The following is a 16646-nucleotide window of genomic DNA, read 5'->3' as shown; positions in this document are numbered from 1 at the left end:
GTTAGCAGTTATTACAACATGTTAACAGTTATTACAACATGTTAGCAGTTATTACAACATGTTAGCAGTTACTGCAACATGTTAGCAGTTATTACAACATGTTAGCAGTTATTACAACATGTTAGCAGTTACTAGCAGTGGTCCTCTGTGGCTCAGTTGGTAGAGCATGGCGCTAACAACGCTTGTGGGTAACAAAGGTTGTGGGTTTGATTCCTGCTGGGACCACATATACTGAAATGTATGCACTCACTGCAATGTAAGTCGCTTTGGATAAAAGCATCAGCTAAATGGTGTACAGCACCAGTCAAAAGTTAGGACACACCTTGCCAAGAGTGTGCAAAGCTGTCATCAAAGCAAAAGCTACTTTGAAGAATCTAAAATATAAACCATATTCTGGTTTGTTTAACACTTTTTTGTTAACTACATAATTCCATATGTGTTCCTTCATAGTTTTGATGTCTTCAATATTAATCTACAATGTAGAAAATAATTTAAAAAAATAAAGAAAAACCATTAAATGAGAAGGTGTGTCCAAACTTTTGACTGGTACTGTATATTACTACAAAATGTTATTTCTACTGACCCAACAAAAAACAATGTGTCTAGAGCTGGGACCATAAGACACGATGCAAATGGATTGATGTTTACATTTACATTTACATTTATGGCATTTAGCAGACGCCTTTATCCAAAGCGACTTACAACAAAAACATTTGTTTAAGTAAGTGAATCATCTATCCATCAGTCATCATAAGATAAAGTAATCAATGCTCGGACCAGGGGCCTGATGTTACATAATCATTGGAGGCATTTGTTTTGTCAAATGGCATTGAGCTGAAATGAGCCCTTTTGAAATGCCAGTAAACGGCTAGACCCAAAGAGATCGATCAATTGATTAGATTATTGAGTTTTTTTCTGGTCTGCAGACCCCCAGGACATGTCGGTGAACAGCCTGTCTGTCATGGTGGCGGACAGCCGGAGCAGCCTCGATGCGGCGGTGGGCCAGAGGCAGCAGGCCGCTCAGGGATGGATCAACACCTATCCACTGTCCTCTGGCATGTCCACTATATCCAAGAAATCAGGTAGTCACACATTCATCAACCCAAACACCTACCCACCTCAAACTCTGACTCTTATGCCCCACGCTAAAATGTTGCATACTCTCTTATACTACATATTTGATCTATATATATATATTGAAGACATCAAAACTATGAAGGAACACATATGGAATTATGTAGTAAACAAAAAAGTGTTAAACAAACCAGAATATGGTTTATATTTTAGATTCTTCAAAGTAGCCGCCTTTTGCTTTGATGACAGCTTTGCACACTCTTGGCAAGGTGTTTGATCATAGACAGAATAATAGATGGACGAGAGTCTGCGTCAATGGTGTGCCACGTCACCAGGAACTCTAGAACAGAGTCACAGCTCTAGAACAGAGTCACACCTCTAGAACAGAGTCACAGCTCTAGAACAGAGTCACAGCTCTAGAACAGAGTCACACCTCTAGAACAGAGTCACACCTCTAGAACAGTCATACCTCTAGAACAGAGTCACACCTCTAGAACAGAGTCATACCTCTAGAACAAAGTCACAACTCTAGAACAGAGTCATACCTCTAGAACAGAGTCATACCTCTAGAACAAAGTCACAACTCTAGAACAGAGTCATACCTCTAGAACAGAGTCATAACTCTAGTTCCTGGTGGCACACCATTGACGCAGACTCTATTTTTCAATTGACTGTTCCAGGACTTTCTAAGAAGAGCAACAGAGGGTCTCAGCTGCACAAGTACTACATGAAGCGCAGGACCCTCCTCCTCGCGCTCCTGGTAACTACCTGGAGAACAGGGCTCCCTTTTCTCTTCTCCTTCACAATGGTGTGTCAACGTCTCCGAGGGTGACCAGACACAGAGAACGTGCTTGCTTGTTTTAAATGGCGTCTCTCTCTCCCTCTCTGTGCCTCTCTCCCGGTCCAGGCCAGTGAGATAGAGCGGTTGACTACGTGGTACAACCCTCTGTCCACCCAGGAGTTGGCCATATCCACAGAGCAGGCGGTGGAGACCAGCATCGCTAACTGGAGGTCCAAATACATCAGCCTGACTGAGAAACAGTGGAAGGACAACGTCAACCTGGCCTGGAGCATCGCACCGTATCTGGCCCTGCAGCTACCAGCTAGGTACAGCAACACACACACACACACACACACACACACACGCATACACACACACACACACACACACACACACACACACACACTCACTCACTCTCATATTGATTTGTTTTCCTCAGATTTAAGAACGAGGCCATCGTGTCAGAGGTGACTCGTCTGGTGCGTCTGGACCCTGGAGCTGTGAGTGACGTGCCTGAGGCTGTAAAGGTGAGACCCCCTACCCGAGACCACCTGACCCCCTACCTGAGACCACCTGAGAACCTACCTGAGACCACCTGCCCCCTACCTGAGACCACCTGACCCCCTACCTGAGACCACCTGAGAACCTACCTGAGACCACCTGACCCCCTACCTGAGACCACCTGACCCCCTACCTGAGACCACCTGAGAAGGCTTAGAAAACATGTTTGTTTCTAGCCATATCTCTCTCTTTAACAGGGTCTATCCATGTGGTTATACTTGGTGCTATTGATCAGCTCCCCCTGTAAAACAAAAAAAAAGTAGTGTTTTAAAAAGTTTGCTTTTTTTATATGAAGAGTTTTAGAATGTCCCTCTCTCCCAGTCTCAGCAGAGATGCTTGTTGTTGTTGTTGTTGTTGTTTGGGTCATCTCTTCTCTCCTCTGGCTTCCTCCCTCAAGCTCTCCAGTCCATTTGGCTTAGTTCTGCCTGGCTAGACTCCCTTAATGAGCCTCCTACCTGTCTACCTGTCTGAGAGGGAGGGAGGGTAGGGTCCCCCCAGGGGGCGCTCACCTGCACACAGGTGTATGGAAGGAGAAGCAGACTGCCACATCGTCATGTACTTGTGTACACACAGAATCATTCTGACATGTCATCATGTGCCTGTATACACAGAAGCCCTGCTGTGTGGGCCTCAGCTGTCCTCTGTGGGCTCCTGTTCCATAACAAGCTAAGCTCCCTTAGTGGTGCAGCAGGACGTGACGATGATCCTCTCTGACTGTTTGTTCCAGCTCCTTCTCTTCATTATGGTCCCTGGTTCTCTGTAGGGCCTAGTTAGCAGAAGCTCAGAAGGGATTTGGAACTTTGTTGTAGAATTGACTCCACTATTATGTGGTCCTCTGTGGCTCAGTTGGTAGTTGTTTCTTGTTTGTAATGACTGGAAAACAGGCTGTTAATGTAAATGTGGTCCTCTGTGGCTCAGTTGGTAGAGCATGGCGCTAACAACGCTTAGGTTGTGGGTTTGACTCCTGCCGGGACCATATACAGTACCAGTCAAAAGTTTGGACACACCTTCTCATTCAATGGTTTTTCTTTATTTTTATTATTTTCTACATCGTAGATTAATATTGAAGACATCAAAACTATGAAGGAACACATATGAAATGATGTAGTAAACAAAAAAGTGTTAAACAAACCAGAATATGGTTTATATTTTAGATTCTTCAAAGTAGCCACTTTTTGCTTTGGTGACAGCTTTGCACACTCTTGGCAAGGTGTGTCCTAACTTTTGACTGGTACTGTATACTGAAATGTATGCACTCACTGCAATGTAAGTCGATTTGGATAAAAGCGTCAGCTAAATGGCAGATATTATTAGTATTATTATTATTATCACTATCAGAAGATGTGGGGCAGTGGTGTGCAGGTTTTAGTTCCGGCCCAGGGTTAAGGCTGGCTGTGTTTGGATTCGTTTAGATTCTACGTGCTAGAAACCTGCCTACTGCATAAGTATGTACTTAACTTCCCAGACTGCATTTGAACCCTAACCCTGTGAATGCAGTATGACGTCCTGTCTGTCCACCACACCAGAGCCAGAACCATACGTAGCCACTTTTTGGGCTAATCGCTATTCCCACTAATTAGTGTGGAAGTACGCAGTTTCGCAGCCTGCACAGCGGAGCACTAATCTAATTCTCGGTGATCCGGGTGTCGATCTCCGTCTCTGTGTTCCTGTCTCGTGACTCTAGTTCCTGGTGACGTGGCACACCATCGACGCAGACTCTCCAGAGCTGAGTCACATCCTGTGCTGGGCGCCCGCCGACCCCCCCACCGGCCTGTCCTACTTCAGCAGCATGTACCCCCCCCATCCGCTCACCGCTCAGTACGGGGTCAAAGTGCTGCGCTCCTTCCCTCCGGTAGGCCTGCGCCCACGACACACACACACACACACATTCTGACGTCGTTACTCTTTGCTCTTCTTGCCGACGACTCTTTCTATCACCCTCTCTAGGACGCCATCTTGTTCTACATTCCACAAATTGTCCAGGCCCTTCGTTATGACAAGGTGAAGTGTCCCATTCATTCATTCATTCATTCATTCATTCATTCATTCATTCATGTCAAGAGATGTCTGTAATGTATTCTCTATAAGATCTTGTAGGTATCATTTCTGATATCAGGCTGCTCTCCCTCCCTCCCTCCCTCCCTCCCTCCCCTCTCCCCCCCTCCCTCCCTCCCTCCCTCCCTCCCTCCCTATGACCTGTGGTTAGATGGGTTATGTGAGAGAGTACATACTGTGGGCGGCCCAGAAGTCTCAGCTGCTTGCTCACCAGTTCATCTGGAACATGAAGACGAACATCTTCACTGACGAGGAGGCACACCAGAAAGACCGTGAGACACACACACACACACACACACACACGCACAGACACGTTTGCCCACATAATATTACATAACACACACACTCATCCACTGCCACACGCTCTCTTTCTCTGCAGCTGATATAGGGGAGCTGCTGGAGCAGATGGTAGAGGAGATCACTGGCTCTCTGTCTGGCCCGGCCAAAGACTTCTACCAGAGAGAGTTTGACTTCTTCAACGAGATCACCAACGTATCTGCCATCCTCAAGTACGTCTGCCCGATAACGCGCCATCCCTACAACCAGTACACAAAGCAAAGCACCTCTATCGTCGTTAAAATACACCGAACACACACACACACACACACACACACACACACACACACACACACACTTGCCCAAATGAGCTGTCTTGAGTAACAATATGAGTTGCAAATTGAGAATGAGCCTTTCTGTCCAAAGACACAAAGTAGTACAACAAAACTTTCCACAGAATATTGAGTCACTCTTGTGCAATACCGTACACATAAGATCATTATAATAATGGAAGTGTAATCTGCTTCCCTGGTGTCCAGATGTTCATTTCCACGTCTCCTCTCACTAGTGTTAATGTAACCTGGTCCCTAAAGCCCCTTGTTGTTCAACCATCAGGTCGTAAGGTGTTTAATTATACAACTGTCCGTATGGGAACAGGTGTAATGGAGAACTCTGTTTACCTCTGCCCGCTGTTTCACCCGAGCACGTAGCCTAGCCACCTGTGCGCTCCTCTCCTCGGGTGACGAGAGGCATTCTATCACAGCCTGTTAGTGCTGGTTCGGAGAGTGAGTGTTTTCACCTCAGGAGGGGTGCGCGTGTTCCCCTCACACCTCATTAAGGCGCTAACGAGAGCTAATTACAACCGTCCGGGGGGGGGGGGGGGGGAACGTCTCTGAACAACCCTCACCTCTCATCTCCCGTGGCTGTCCTCTACCTCACCTCCCCACTCCCACCACCAGAGGGACGCACTTGTGTGGATAACATCAGAGCCCCACTGTCATATTAAATCAGGCTAGAATATATCAGAGTTATTCATAGTCTTCTGCAGAGTCTGTTGTTGTTGTTGTTGTTGTTGTTGTTGTTGTTGTTGTTGTGGTTGATTGTGTTGTTGGTGTCCTCCTCAGGCCCATCCCTAAGGGGGACGGGAGGAAGAAGGCCTGTCTGAGGGCTCTGTCTGACATCAAAGTCCAGCCGGGGTGCTACCTGCCCAGCAACCCCGAGGCCATAGTGCTGGACATAGACTACAAGTCTGGGACGCCCATGCAGAGGTCAGCCTAAACATCACTACCTCCAAAATACACTACAGGAATCCAAAAGACGCATCATCAACTGTCTTGCCTTGCTTTGATACTATATACAGTACCAGTCAAAAGTTTGGACACACCTTCTCCTTCAATGGTTTTTCTTTATTTTTATTATTTTCTACATTGTAGATTAATATTGAAGACATCAAAACTATGAAGGAACACATATGGAATTATGTAGTAAACAAAAATGTTTATTAAACAAACCAGAATATGGTTTATATTTTAGATTCTTCAAAGTAGCCACCTTTTGCTTTGATGTCAGCTTTGCACACTCTTGGCGAGGTGTGTCCTGACCTTTGACTGGTTCTGTACCTGTGCCCTCCTTCAGTGCTGCCAAGGCGCCCTACCTGGCCAAGTTCAAAGTGAAGAGGTGTGGAGTGAGTGAACTGGAGAAGGAAGGTAATTTGCAGGCACACACATGCATGGTCGCCATGTTTGTTTTTGCAGATCTGAAGGAAGTGGACTAGGTGTAACTAGGTGGAGTGTATTTGGAGTGTAGCTTTCCAATGCATGTCAACTCCTCCTACAGGAGGAACATATCAACTCCTCCTACAGGGCCCTCTTTGTGACTTGGTTTAATACTATGGCCCCCTCCCCCCCCCCCCCTCGTGTTTGTCTCTCGATTCCCCCCCCCCCCCCCCCCCTCGTGTTTGTCTCTCGATTCTCCCCCCCCCCCCCCCCCCTGCTCAGGTCTCCGGTGTCGATCCGACTCTCTGGACGAGGCCGAGAGTGAAGAGGAGGCCCAAAGAATCTGCTGGCAGGCCGCCATCTTTAAAGTCGGAGATGACTGCAGACAGGTTTATTTTTTTCACTCACTCCTCTCTCTCTCTCTCTCTCTCTCTCTCTCTCTTTCTCTCTCTCTCTCTTTCTCTCTCTCTTCCTCTGTCCTCTGCCTCTTCCTTCCTGACCCCTTCTCGTTCCCTAAATCACTTCCTCTCTTTTTTCCTCTCTTCTTTTTGACTGTCTCTTAATGTATCTGTTCCCCCTCTCTCTCCCTCCTCCCTCCTCCCTCCTCTTTAGGACATGCTGGCTCTTCAGATCATCGGCCTGTTTAAGAACATCTTCCAGCTGGTGGGACTGGACCTGTTTGTGTTCCCCTACAGAGTAGTGGCTACCGCCCCTGGGGTGAGGCAAAACCCTACCTACCCTACTACCTACCCTACCTACCCTACTACCCTACCCTACCACCCTACCTATCCTACCTACCCTACTACCCTCCCCTTACTCACTTACGACCTTACCGGACCTACTCCGGTACCCTACCCTAATAAAGGAACAAGACTAGTCTCACTCTTTCTTTCTCTCTCTGTCTCACCCCTCTCTGTCTCTTCCTCCGTGTTCCCTGGTCTCAGTGTGGTGTGATCGAGTGCATCCCAGACTGTAAGTCTCGTGACCAGCTGGGCAGACAGACAGACTTTGGGATGTACGACTACTTCAGGAACCAGTACGGGGACGAGTCAACACTGGCTTTCCAGAAGGTAGAGGTTCCCTGTCAGCCATACTCAGTAATAAAGAACACACCCAAATGGGACGTATTCAAAGTAAACATGTTTTACAATGTGTCACAGCTATATGACAAATATGTCCTACAAGCTTTGTAACTCTACCAGTCCTCATTAGCCCTGCAGGCAATATCAAGACTCATTGTCCCCAACACTGTCCCCCCCCCTCCCTCCCCCTCCCTCCCCAGGCGCGGTATAACTTTATCCGCAGTATGGCCGCCTACAGCCTGCTGCTCTTCCTGCTGCAGATCAAAGACAGACACAATGGCAACATCATGCTGGACAGCCAGGGACACCTCATCCACATAGGTGTGTGTGTGTGTGTGTCCGCACTCAAGCATGCAAGCTTGTGTTCCTCCTCAGACTTTGACTTCTAGAACGTTCTACATATGGTAACATTGTGTGTGTGTGTTTGTGTGTGTGTGTCTCTGCAGACTTTGGCTTCATGTTTGAGAGTTCTCCAGGTGGTAACCTGGGCTGGGAGCCGGACATCAAGCTGACGGATGAGATGGTGATGATCATGGGAGGCAAGATGGAGGCCACGCCCTTTAAATGGTTCATGGAGATGTGTGTGAGGGGATACCTGGCCGTCAGGTGAGTGTGTGGCTCAGTTGGTAGAGTATGGCACTATACTGACATGTCTGCACTCACTGCAATGTAAGTCGTTTTGGATAAAAGTGTCAACTAAATGGCGTATATTATTATTATTATTATTATTATTATTATTATTATTATTATTATATATAAGAATCATTTGGAATAAAAAGTAGTGCTACCTCCGGTATTCGGTTCTGCTTGTCTTCATCATGTCTTGCTCATGCTAATGTCACTAGAGACCAGTCCCACTAGAGACCAGTCCCACTAGAGACCAGTCCCCACTAGTGACCAGTCCCCACTAGAGACCAGTCCCCACTAGTGACCAGTCCCCACTAGTGACCAGTCCCCACTAGAGACCAGTCCCCACTAGAGACCAGTCCCCACTAGTGACCAGTCCCCACTAGTGACCAGTCCCCACTAGTGACCAGTCCCCCTAGTGACCAGTCCCCACTAGTGACCAGTCCCCACTAGTGACCAGTCCCCACTAGTGACCAGTCCCCACCAGTGACCAGTCCCCACTAGTGACCAGTCCCCACTAGTGACCAGTCCCACTAGTGACCAGTCCCCACTAGTGACCAGTCCCTTATAAAGCAATTTGTCTTCCTTTCCTCAGGCCCTACATGGACGCTGTGGTTTCCTTGGTAACCCTGATGCTGGACACTGGCCTTCCCTGCTTCAGAGGACAGACCATCAAACTGCTCAAGTGGGTCGTGTGTCTGTGTGTCTGTGTGTCTGTGTGTGTGTGTGTGTGTGTGTCTGTGTCTGTGTCTGTGTCTGTGTCTGTGTCTGTGTGTGTGTGTGTGTGTCTAATAATGAATCATTCCTGTACCTCAATGGTGTCCTCCTCTAGGCAGCGGTTCAACCCCAGTGTGAGTGAGAAGGATGCAGCCGCCTACATCATCAAAGTCATCCAGAGCTGTTTCCTCAGCAGCAGGTGAGTTGAACACCTTCACACACCTTCTCCTGCCGGTCCACAGCACGTCAGGTGTCTTTGTGACCCGCCAGAGGTTTATTTGTTACCTTCTGCCTGTTCAGTATCAAAAGCTTCACAGCATTAATCGTGTTTTCCTGTCATGTTTTTCAGGAGTAAAACCTACGATATGCTCCAATACTACCAAAACCAGATCCCCTACTAAGCTTCTGTGCCTACGTGTGTGTATGTGTGAGTTGGTGTGTGTGTGTGTGTTGTGGTGGGTTGTGCGTGTGTGTTTGTTTTTTTGTTGCTAGATATTGATTATTGTGTTTTCTTCATTTTTTTGGTGGTCGGTCGGTGTTGGAGATTCTGTGTCCGTTTTGCTTCTTGTTCACCCGGACCCTCCACCCCCTTCTTCTCTTCTCTTCTCTTCTTCCCTCTTTTTCATCCCCCTCCCTCTAATTTTTTTTTCTATTTTGCTGAAATCAAAGTTATTACACTATTGCACTGGCATCTTGACTAATGTGCACTTGAAGAAAATAATGTTTACTGTTAATGATCTGCACGTTAAGTGAATGAACACTTTAACAGAGTTTGTGCCAATTTTTAAAGATTTGTAATGTTGGGTTATGTGCATTCCCCAACTCTTGATTTATTCTCTGGGGTTGACAATATTGTATGTTTAAAACGGTTATTGGATACTTGAAGTAGTTATTCTTGACTGGATTCAGTTCTGACCAATGTGGCCTATTCTGTGATCATGGACTGTACTACTGTGCTTCTCGTTCCAATGGACCAATCAGAGTTGTTGAATCTGTGGCATGGTACTTATCGACTGCTTGTATTTAACACTAATGGCTAACTGTATGGACATAGGATAAACTGGATGGATATGTGTTTTCTATGTATATTTAGTTGCCAAAGGGGGGGGGGGGTGTGATGTACAATAGACTTTCCAATGATTGACCTGTTTTGGTACAGGTAAACGTGTTGGTTGTTGGTAATGATGGGTTGGGGATGGCGCCTCAGGGTGGAGTGACTGCACACACATTTCCAAATGACTTGTCTGTATGTCCAACCTGCGCCAAGAACGGCCAACCGAATGATGAGCAGAGCACCTTGCATGGATAGTGTGAAAGCCACTAGTTAGCTATAAAATACAGCTGTCCACGTCTGTATGGTTAGGCCACGCCTTTATTTAACGTTACTGATTGTAAAGATTCTGCTTCTATTTGTACTGTATATTTATATATCCATGACCCATTTCCTGTCTCCTTTTCTATCTTCATGCCTTTTGGATGCGAATGTCTAGGATATGAAATCAAATAAAGTTCTACCAAATTCAGTGAATGTTGAATCCGTCACTCTTGGTAATATTATGAAAGTCACTTGAATGCAATTTCTCTCTCCATCATGGGTTGGGGTGGGGGGGGGGGGCTCTGCTGTGAATGCCGGGTCACGTGAACGCAAAGTGTTTTTGCATTAGATGTCTAACTCCGGTGGTTTGGTTGCACCTTTGAAGCAAGGCTGAAGGTTTAATCTCACTTGCGAACCCTTTCAGGTAATGGTGGCGGGATATGTTTCTCTAACTTGTACAACAAATCCTGACCTTGGAATTCAAGGTTCAGGAGCGTGCCGACAGTTCAGTCTACAGGTGCTACATCGTCTGTATAGCAAATCTGATGAGCACACGCTTCATTACTGGACATCCCTACCAATATTTCATTGACTATTACACTCACTATACTAATACTGGGTAATACTCCCTTTATTAGGAACACTATACTAATACTGGGTAATACTCCCTTTATTAGAACACTATACTAATACTGGGTAATACTCCCTTTATTAGAACACTATACTAATACTGGGTAATACTCCCTTTATTACAACACTATACTAATACTGGGTAGGGCCTCCCTTTATTAGGAACACTATACTAATACTTGTTAGAATCTCTCTCTCTCTCTCTCTCTCTCTCTCTCTATATATATATATATATATATATATATATATATATTTCATTAGGCCTACCAACCGTTCAAACACCCGAAATGTCAGTTTATTGTAGCGTACACCTTAAGTCTAACCGATCACTTCATAAAAATGTCAAATTGACATCAAAATGGGAAACGACATTTATTGATGAGATTGCGGACACCGTGCGGTCGGAATCCAAAGTAACAATAACATTCTCTTATGGCGGTTTGTCACCGTTTACGTTCACACAGCAAACCGTTATCCCCGCAAAGTTGATTGTTAAGTGCATTTCCCACATGTTGTCCTACTCGTTTATTGTCCTGTACATTTCTTACTGTCTCAATAGCGTAGATAAAATAAATAAATAAATAGGAACGTGTCTGATTTCATTCTCGTTTCCTCTTTTCTCAGAAAAAAACACGAGTCGCATGACTGCGCAAACACCGCATCCTCGGGTTAACTCGTCTCCAGCCCGTACCTTGGTTGCAAATGGGATAAATTGTTACCAGGGCAGTGGTTTATACTCGGACCCTTACCGAAACTTCTATTCAGAGGAACTTGGCGTAAATTAGCTGCTAACATGCTAGCGAGTGACCCCAAAGTGTGCCCCTAATTCACCGTTTGGTACAAATTCAACGCTGGGTGAGTTAAAACGTAATGCTGCTATGGCGTGTCATCACCACCAGATGGCAGCACACATAATCATTTGAGTGTTGCTCTTGAAAAGACGGACCCTACTCGCCTAAAACACACCAAACATACAGTACATACCGTGTATACCTATTGAATAGGTATGCTGTTGTTAGATGAAAAATATATTCAAAAGAAAGAGAGAAAAATCCACCTAAACGTTAAAAAAAAAAGATACAAAATGCCCTGAAATAGAAATATATCAAATATATAACCTAGAACGCTTTCATAGTAGGCTATAGGTGTTCATGCATTTGCTGATGCCAGTGGCTGAGTGGTAGAGTCCCTGTTGCTCAAAGGGAGAAAAGGCCCTGAAGTTATTACACCTGTCAATTTAAAAAAAGAATCCAGACAGACATCAGTGCTCTCTGTCTGCTTTTGAAGTCGTAATGTCTTGGAGCAGTGCTTTAAACATGAGCAGCACTGCTGTGTTCTCCTGCTTACCTGTGCTTACATGTTTCTGCCAGTTGAAGACAAGGCTCGCTGAGGTAAGCTTTGAAGTAGTCCCCTCTCCATTGGTTTTGGTACATCCATTTTTTGGACTTTTAAATTCATGATAGCCATTGATTCTTGAAGAATATGACTTATACATGCTTCATGATCTTAGTTCAACTGTTGTACCCCATCAGAACTCCAAATAGAAGCTGGTTTTACTCCATTGTTTGTAAAACAATGCCATTGTAAACAAACAATTTATAGCTTCAAAACATGGTTAAAACGCTAATGTTGTTCTCATCGGGGGGTCAGTCCTTGCATCCATAACTCTGTCTATGGAATTGAGAGTGGTTCCATTTCTCCAGAACCATCCCTCAGCTGTTTACTTAAAAAAAAAAAAGGAGAAAAAAAAAAGAAAGTTGTTCCAATTCCAGATTGCATCTTTAAAGTCTGCCAAACTTGTGGGGTAAAAGAAGATGAGTAAGCAATTTAGCAATCATAATGAAACACGGAATACATCTAATACATGTGAGAGAGAGAGAGAGAGAGAGAGAGAGAGAGAGAGAGAGCTCTCAGGGAACTCCTGATCCATGGGTAAATTAAACTTATGAGACCGTCCTCATCCTTCAAGGCTTATTCCCTACCCTTCCACACCAGCTTGCCTCTCCCCTCAAAGACTCAAGTCTAGCTGTTTTGTGGCAAAGATCTGGTTTAGATATGGCAAGACGATCATGGTCCATGTCTGGTCCGTAATTCTGAGTGATAACTGGGCCGGTCAGATGTGGGCCAGATTCAGCCCTCATAATTTAGCTATCTCTTTGACCTTATCGTCTTCTGTCTAGAACGGATGGTCCAATCAGTCTTCCAATCATCTCCCGAGGCACTAGCTGACTGAAACCTGTCCAACCAGAAGGCTATTAGGGCTTTACTTACATCACCCCTCATACCTGTTCAGTGAAGACCTCACCTACGGTATGGGTAATTAAATCAACAATATTATTACGATTATCTTTGAACTAGTGATGAATGGATACATTTTTCAGCGGTAGGACAAGTAACTTCAAAACTAGGCAGGGACGGGAAGCATGAGGCAAGCAGTGAAGCCTCAGCAGAGGAGAGCCAATCCCTGAGGAGATGCGCCAAGACATTCCCACTCAATATGCCTTGGGCCAGTCTCCAATGATTGACAGAAGCTGTGCATGTCTGTGTGTCTGTGTGTGAGTGGGGGGGGGGTCTCATTTCTCTAGCATCACATACCCTAATACTTGGTGGCTCTGACGAATGTAATGCCGATTTTATGTTTTGTTTTCAGAGAAAATCACCACCGTAATTTGTTTATGAGGGGATTTCGAGGTACAATATTTGGTTAATATTTAATTCAGTACAGATGTCCAGAGGGGCATTTTGATGTATATTTTATGAGATCACTGCCTACCAGAGTCCGTCATGAACTCCCCTGGTCCACAAGGGACTCTAATCCCCGACTCGCAGAGGAGTGGTATTTGTAAATCTGCACCTAACTCTGACTGATGTCTGTTTCATGTTAGGCAACCACTAAGGGGAATTTCTCTTTTTTTCTCTTTATGGCCTATGTTGCAATGACATATATGTATGTATGACAGTCATATGATGGCAAATGTGAGGACAAGTCATGAGTCACTAATGGACAGTGTTTACGTCGGCCCTTCCTGTCACCTGGTGTGGAGCACATGTGTTTGAGCTTTCCTCAGTGAACTCTGAGATTTTTTTTTTTGGGGGGGGGGGGGGGGGGGGATTAATGTACTAAAGGGAGGTGTCCCTGAAATCACCCAGTGATAGGCCTATGCATTTCTAATGACACTAACTATATTACATTATAAAATTTGCAGACATACAGTACCAGTCAAAAGTTTGGACACACCATCTCATTCAATGGTTTTTCTTTATTTTTTAATTATTTTCTACATTGTAGATTAATATTGAAGACATCACAACTATGAAGGAACACATATGGAATTATGTAGTAAACTAAAAAGTGTTAAACAAACCAGAATATGGTTTATATTTTAGATTCTTTAAAGTAGCCACCTTTTGCTTCGATGACAGCTTTGCACACTCTTGGCAAGTTTGTGTCTAAACTTTTGACTGGTCCTGTATGTGTACTGTAGGTGGTACTGGTCCTGTATATATATATATATATATATATATATATCTGTATAAGTAGGCCAAAGTAAACAGAAGATGTGATCATAAATAACTGAGTGAAAACCATGTGCAGGAGAGATGCTGTAAGGTTTCTGTACATAGAAACCATGTGTAGATGTTTCACTTGACGTTGTCATTGACCTCATCGGAGCGTGTCACGATCGAGCCATGAGACAGTCGTTCTGAACGCCTTGAGAAGTTCAACGGAACACCGTCAGCGACACACTGCATCGGATTTCACACTCAATTAAACACAAAGACAGAGACATCCAGATTGGAAGTGTGCGTGTGTGAGTGTGTGAGTGTGTGAGTGTGTGAGTGTGTGTGTGCATGTGTTTTCTATATGCCTGTGTCCAGAAGGAGTTATAACCATGATACGGTCATATAGTCAAACATCTGGATGACTGCTGGTTACGAGTGTGAAAGTCCCAGTGGACTCATTCCCATTCCTGGAATTTTACATGAGCGTAAACAAAATTGATCATATTTGTTACACCAATTTCCTCAGGCAGGGCCGTTAAAATAAGAACATTCCCATAAATATAACACACTTCTTTGAAGCTTTTGTTTATGAATTCAATCAAAATGCCTTTCTGAGAAAAAGAAGAATGAAATAGTGTATGTGTGCTGTCAGTAAAGGGACTGGTTATGCGTTCCTCCTGGTTTTCTGTTCTGTACCACATTGACTCAATTGATGTTATGTCTTTGAACATTGGCTTGGGCTTCCAATTATCATAATGTGTGTATAGGCCTACATGTACAACACATAGGATCACTATCTGTCATTAATTGGTACGTTACATGAAAAACACCAGTCAATGTTAAGCCAGCATGTCTGTGATTATCTAAACTGAGATGTTGTGATGTGTGTGCATGTTTAGTTAATCTGTAATCTATCTGCTAACCTGAGGTAAAGCCAGTAAACAAGGTGAGAAAACCTGAAGTCCCCTCAATGCCTGGCGCATGTCCCTCAAACCGGATGCCGTAAAACACACACACACACACAGACACACAGACACACACACACACACAGACACACACACACACACACACAGACACATGCTGAAGTCAACGGGGGTCTTGTGACACATACATTCTCATTGAACTGGGGCGGTTGAGGCCATGTATGCCGGCCATGTGCTACACAATAATGAACTCTTCTCCAGCCGTTCCAGCCATTAGAGCTGTGAGGATTGAGGGCGAAGGAGAAAGGGCTGCTTGTTCAAAGACAGCCAGGCCTATTGATGAGCGGCTGGAGCTAATCGGGAGTAGCTGCAGTACAGCCGTGAATAGTCCTGTTTATGAGAGGGAAAACCAGTGCCCTACAAAAGCCCGGCTGTCCACTCTGCCACCACTGCCACATCAAAGGGTTTTATTTACTCCTCAAAGGGCACTCTGCCACCAATAAGGGGCATTGAGTGAGATGGCGGTTGCTATCGTGAGCCTGGCGAGTTACACCAGACGTCACAGTAATGTTGATATGATAGCAAAACACAAACAAAACATTCAGACACAGGACCAGTCAAACGTTTGGACACACCTTCTCATTCAATGGTTTTTCTTTATTTTTTTAAATTATTTTCTACATTGTAGATTAATACTGAAGACATCAAAACTATGAAGGAACACATATGGAATTATGTAGTGAACGAAAAAGTGTTCAACAAACCAGAATATGGTTTATATTTTAGATTCTTCAAAGTAGCCACCTTTTGCTTTGATGACAGCTTTGCACACTCTTGGCGAGGTGTGTCCAAACTTTTGACTGGTGCTGTATATCTGATGAATATCACTTTTTCCTATTACAATAAGGTAGATTTGGCAGAAAGGTTAGAAGGAAATGGGAAGCCAACCCTAGCCTGGCCTAGCCTGTTGTGGTTGGTGGTGTTATCTGTGTTTCTGTTCTGCTATCACCCTGACCCTATGATGACAGAGGGAGGGAGGGTGGAGAGCACCAGGCTTTACCAGTAACAGAAACACATACCAGGGTTAAAAGGGTTCAGAAACCCATACCTATATCTACACATAAACATGCACACATACACACGCATACACACGTAAACACACACACACACTTTGCCGTCTTCAAAAGCTCAAAGATAAGGTGAGTCATGATGGGAGAAGACCTGAAGAATGAATTCATTTCAATGAGTTTAGTGGCATGATAAGCCAATATCTTATATAGCCAAAGCAAACACTCTCTCTGCACTATGAGGGCTTGTCAGGACACAGACATATCTCTCTCTCTCTGTCTGTCTCTCTCCCCCTCTCTCTCCCAGTGCCCACGTGTT

General features: G+C 44.8%; 1 protein-coding gene across 1 annotated transcript in view; it reads left to right on the top strand.

Moving 5' to 3' along the window:
* pi4kab (phosphatidylinositol 4-kinase, catalytic, alpha b) overlaps window positions 1-10411 on the top strand; it is a 32891-nt gene extending 22480 nt beyond the window's left edge. The window contains exons 37-54 of the mRNA XM_083674130.1: window positions 927-1082; window positions 1755-1834; window positions 1982-2181; window positions 2295-2382; window positions 4101-4268; window positions 4364-4417; window positions 4623-4743; window positions 4851-4980; window positions 5872-6015; window positions 6383-6453; window positions 6745-6851; window positions 7075-7179; window positions 7407-7532; window positions 7745-7865; window positions 7991-8150; window positions 8767-8856; window positions 9004-9087; window positions 9238-10411. Coding sequence (XP_083530256.1) covers window positions 927-1082; window positions 1755-1834; window positions 1982-2181; window positions 2295-2382; window positions 4101-4268; window positions 4364-4417; window positions 4623-4743; window positions 4851-4980; window positions 5872-6015; window positions 6383-6453; window positions 6745-6851; window positions 7075-7179; window positions 7407-7532; window positions 7745-7865; window positions 7991-8150; window positions 8767-8856; window positions 9004-9087; window positions 9238-9289 — 2057 coding nt within the window. The 3' untranslated portion in view covers window positions 9290-10411. The remainder of the gene's footprint in view (window positions 1-926; window positions 1083-1754; window positions 1835-1981; window positions 2182-2294; window positions 2383-4100; window positions 4269-4363; window positions 4418-4622; window positions 4744-4850; window positions 4981-5871; window positions 6016-6382; window positions 6454-6744; window positions 6852-7074; window positions 7180-7406; window positions 7533-7744; window positions 7866-7990; window positions 8151-8766; window positions 8857-9003; window positions 9088-9237) is intronic.
* The last annotated feature ends 6235 nt before the right edge of the window (window positions 10412-16646 follow it).

The sequence above is a fragment of the Argentina silus genome (assembly GCF_951799395.1).
Source record: "Argentina silus genome assembly, chromosome: 7".
In the NCBI taxonomy this organism is placed as follows: Eukaryota; Metazoa; Chordata; class Actinopteri; order Argentiniformes; family Argentinidae; genus Argentina; species Argentina silus.
Note: the sequence above shows the minus strand (reverse complement) of the source record. Positions and strands in the feature narration are given on the sequence as shown.